This window comes from Sipha flava, unplaced genomic scaffold, assembly GCF_003268045.1.
Source record: "Sipha flava isolate LNK unplaced genomic scaffold, YSA_version1 18059_pilon_pilon, whole genome shotgun sequence".
Taxonomy (NCBI): domain Eukaryota; kingdom Metazoa; phylum Arthropoda; class Insecta; order Hemiptera; family Aphididae; genus Sipha; species Sipha flava.
In genome coordinates, this window is record NW_020272173.1 from 1 (window position 1) to 4,428 (window position 4,428).

The window sequence follows — 4,428 nt, forward strand, 5'->3', positions numbered from 1 at the left end:
AAGAATTACCGAATTACAACTATACGGTAATTCTACATGATTAGCTTAATCAGACGATTTAGTACAGAAAACGTCTTATTATCATTTATTTTTAACTTGCTAGACTTAGCCTTAATCTCTGAAACACATTTTACTACTAATACTAAATTTTCAATACCTGGTTATAATATAATCACCTCAAACCATCCAGATAACACCTCCCACGCTGGTGCCGCAATTATTATAAAACCTTCATTACTATATACCACCATTCCTAATATACAAGAAAACTACCTGCAAGCTGCCATTTTGTCAATTAAATTAAATCACATTCCAATTACTATTGCTGCAACATACTGTCCCCCCTAACACAAAATTACGCCACAACAGTACGAAAACTTTTTTAACTATTTAGGTCACTGTTTTATAGTCGGTGGTGACCTAAATGCCAAAAACCAATCCTGGGTCTGCCACACGTCTAACCCAAAAGGACGTACTTTACTCCAAATAGTTAATCGAAAGAATTATACCATATTAGCTCCCCTCGATCCAACTTACTGGCCAACGTCTATAAATAAACGCCCAGATATCTTAGACATATTTGTAGTAAATATCCCTACGAGATTAAAAAATGTCATAAATAACTATTTAGAACTATGCTTAGACTATACTTCAGTCCTTCTATCTCTAGATGCTCAACTTCCCCTACGGTCCCGACAAGCTAGCCTTACGGATGGTATTAAAGACTGGAATAAATTCCGCGAAATAATTGAACAGAAAATCAACCTAAAAAACCCGACTTAAGTGTCCAAACGAACTTGAAAACGCTGTTCAACAGTTTACGGATATAACCCAAACAGCTGCTTGTAGTTCCACTGTTAAAAAACCGTGGAAAGCCCAAAACACTTTCCCAATTCCTACTTATGTCCGTGAACTCATAGCAAAAAAACGACGAGCCAGATCCCTTTGGCAACGCACCTGCCTCCCGTCTGATAAACAATCATTCAACAACCTTGCTTCTTCGCTCAAACGTATTTTAAAACAACTAAGAAATGATAATTACAGTTCTTGGGTCTCTTCGCTTACATCGCAAAATTGTTCTCTGTGGAGAGCAACTCGCAGTTGTTTGAAACAAAAAACCACAAATTTCCCCATAAAAAGATTAGATAATACTTGGTGCAAAACTGATGCAGAAAAGTATGAACATTTTCGATCTCATTTGTTTCAAGTCTTCCAACCCCATAACATTGTCAATAATGTATTTAAAGATCATATTGTGAACTCTCTTACTACCCCATTTCCACTTTATCTAGCACCGAAACCTATTTCGCCGGGTGAAATTCATTACTACTTAAAACTATTCCGCCACAAAAAATCTCCCGGTTTGGACTTAATTACGTCAGAAGTAGCTCTGCAGCTACCCAAAAAAGCAATTATACACCTCACGCATATATTAAACGCAATCATAAGACTATCCCATTTTCCTCTTCAATGGAAAACCGCTGTTATCATCCTAATTCTAAAACCAGGTAAACCTCCTGATACTCCGTGTTCATATCGACCGATAAGTCTCCTACCTCTCTTCGGTAAACTTTGTGAAAAGTTAGTATTAAAACGGATTTCTCCTTTTATAAATAACGTATCAGTTATACCACAAACTCAATTTGGTTTTCGTGAACGACACTCAACCATTCACCAAATACACAGACTGACTGACTGCATATCTAGTTCCTTAGAAAAAAAAAATATTGCACAGCAGTCCTCCTTGATATAGCCCAGGCATTCGACAAAGTGTGGTATCCTGGTCTGTTGTATAAATTAAAAAAAATTTTACCTCTACCTTACTACCTATTTTACAAATCTTATCTTGAAGACCGTTATTTTGTGACCAAAATTGGATCAGAAATATCGTCCTTAGCCCGAATATCTGCAGGGGTCCACAAGGAGCCGTTTCATATCCTACCCTTTACAACCTGTACTCAGCTGATCAACCGACAACCCCTTACATCTCAGTTGCAGCTTTTGCCGATGACAAAATTATTTATTCCACACACAAAGATCCAATAATTGCTGGCATGAATCTACAAAACCACCTAGACCTCATGTCTTCTTGGTACGACAAGTGGAAAATAAAAATAAATCACGAAAAATCTACCCATCTAACTTTTACATTAAAACATGGTACTGTACCACCTATACATTTAAACAACCAAAATATTCCAAAATCCTCGAGCTCTCGTTATTTGGGCTTATTTCTAGATCAACGATTAACTTGGGCAGACCACATAAAAAAGAAAAAAATCCTCTTAAACTCTAGACGAAAATCGCTACAATTCTTACTCGGTAAACATTCTAAACTTAATATAAAAACAAAATTACTCCTATATAAAACTTTATTAATGCCCATTTGGACATACGGGATCCAATTATGGGGTGCAGCCAAAAAATCAAACACAGACAAAATTCAAATTTTCCAATCCACAACACTCCGTTTAATCACAAATGCCCCATTTTACGTTTCTAATCACACCCTCCATACAGATTTAAAAATGAATACGATAGAAGAAACTGCCAAAATCTTTTATAAACGTTTCCGCTCCCGACTGTCAAACCACTCCAATCCACTCATCTCTGCTCTAGATTCCGACACCATTCCTGGTAACCCTCTTCGTCGACTGAAGAAAAAATGGTGTAGAGACTTAAATATCAATTAGCTAAATATATAAAGGTAAATTTAAATCCAACCTAATCATGTCATAAAGTGTCGCCATTGGGTGGCTGCTTTTATCATGTTATATCAAGCTATAATACATATTACCGTATGTATACTTATTGTAATAATTTTTACAGATTGTACGCCTTAAAATATAAAAATATAAAAAAAAAAAAACTTGCTTTTCAGTCGAAATAGTGATAAAACCATTAAGAAATTTACCGAATTTCGATACGCGAGAAGGAATCCAAATTATTTTTTTCTATTCTTTTGCCTAATTTGATCAGTTGACATGATAAATAAATAGTTTTTTTTCGCGAAATTTTAAGTGTATCCAGTATAAGTCAGATTCGTCGATCGAACTATATCTACTTTTGTCAAAATTTTAACATTTTTTTATTTTTAGGAATTCGGTTCCAACTATAAATACGGAAACTCATATATATATATATATAAACTCATTAAATTAGGACATTCACCCGTCTTATGCCGTGTAAGAATTATTAATAATTAACATGGAGTAATGATCTCTGTTTACACTCCCAACTCTTATTTTTCTTATACTGTATATGATCATGACCAGTTGATTATTTACATTTTTTACATAATAAATTAATAACTTATTTTGTAGTTGGTGGATCTAAAACCAGGATCAACATATTCAATCGGAGTAATAACGGTTTCTAAATCATCATATTATAGTTCTCCAGCAAGGATTTCCGCTACAACACTTACCATTTAGTTTTAATAAAATATAAATAATTATTATATAATTATGCGGTTCTACATTTTTATTATTTCATTTATTACATTGATATGCAGCACTCAAACTTTGGAATCGCCTAGTTTATTTATTATTTATGCAATATTTATCATAGCATTAATTGTTATTAACAAAAAAATATTATATTTCTATTATGTTATTCGCAAATCATTTAAATTAGCGAATGAATTTTTGTACACTTATTTATGTACCAGTGTATGCTAATAATTATAGATACTTATTTGTTTTGTAATACATTATTATTACAGACAATATGAAATTATTAAGAAATGGTATATTCTTTTGACATAATTTATTAATCATATATTAGTATATTTTAGTTTTTATTTTATTTCCTTCTGATTTTTATATTAGGGGGTATCCGGGAGGGTATTACCACAAAAAAGAAAAACATATATATAATTGTATTAGATTTAGGTGAAAAATATAAGTTATTTTTTTTATAAATAAAAAGCATCATAAAATGTGATAATTGAATTTAAAATGTAATATTTGAAGAATATTTGAATTGATTAATTAAGTTGAAAAGTGAGATTTGAATGACTTAAAATTGATTTGATTTTTTTCTAAATATTTATTTATTTTAAATGTACTAATTTATTACATTTATAAATAAAACAATGGTGATAAGCTAACAAACTAGTTGCAAGAGTAATAAATTTCAGCAAATCAGTTTACAAGCATTTATAAAATAATTTATTGACATAGGGAAACATTAATCAAACAGAATAAATCTCACTTAATATTGTTATTTAAACATTTTAAATTTAAAATATGAAAATTCAAAACTAAAAAATATGGCTGTTGGCATGGAGATTATTTTATTTATATGTAACAAAACAGTAATTGAGTATAAAAAAACATAATTGATAAAACTAATTTGACTATGTATTGTATATTTCAATCAAAAATTTAGAATGAAATGTTATGAAATGGTAAAGAGTTATTTCTA

General features: G+C 31.3%; 1 protein-coding gene across 1 annotated transcript; it reads left to right on the forward strand.

The window, feature by feature from the left end:
• Positions 1 to 3,322: 3,322 nt before the first annotated feature.
• On the forward strand, positions 3,323 to 3,460 carry LOC112680758 (the record flags this gene model as incomplete). The annotated part of the gene is given in 1 exon segment (XM_025550946.1): positions 3,323 to 3,460. A coding segment is annotated over 1 exon segment (112 nt), but the record flags the coding sequence as incomplete, so codon positions are not given.
• Between the last annotated feature and the right edge of the window lie 968 nt (positions 3,461 to 4,428).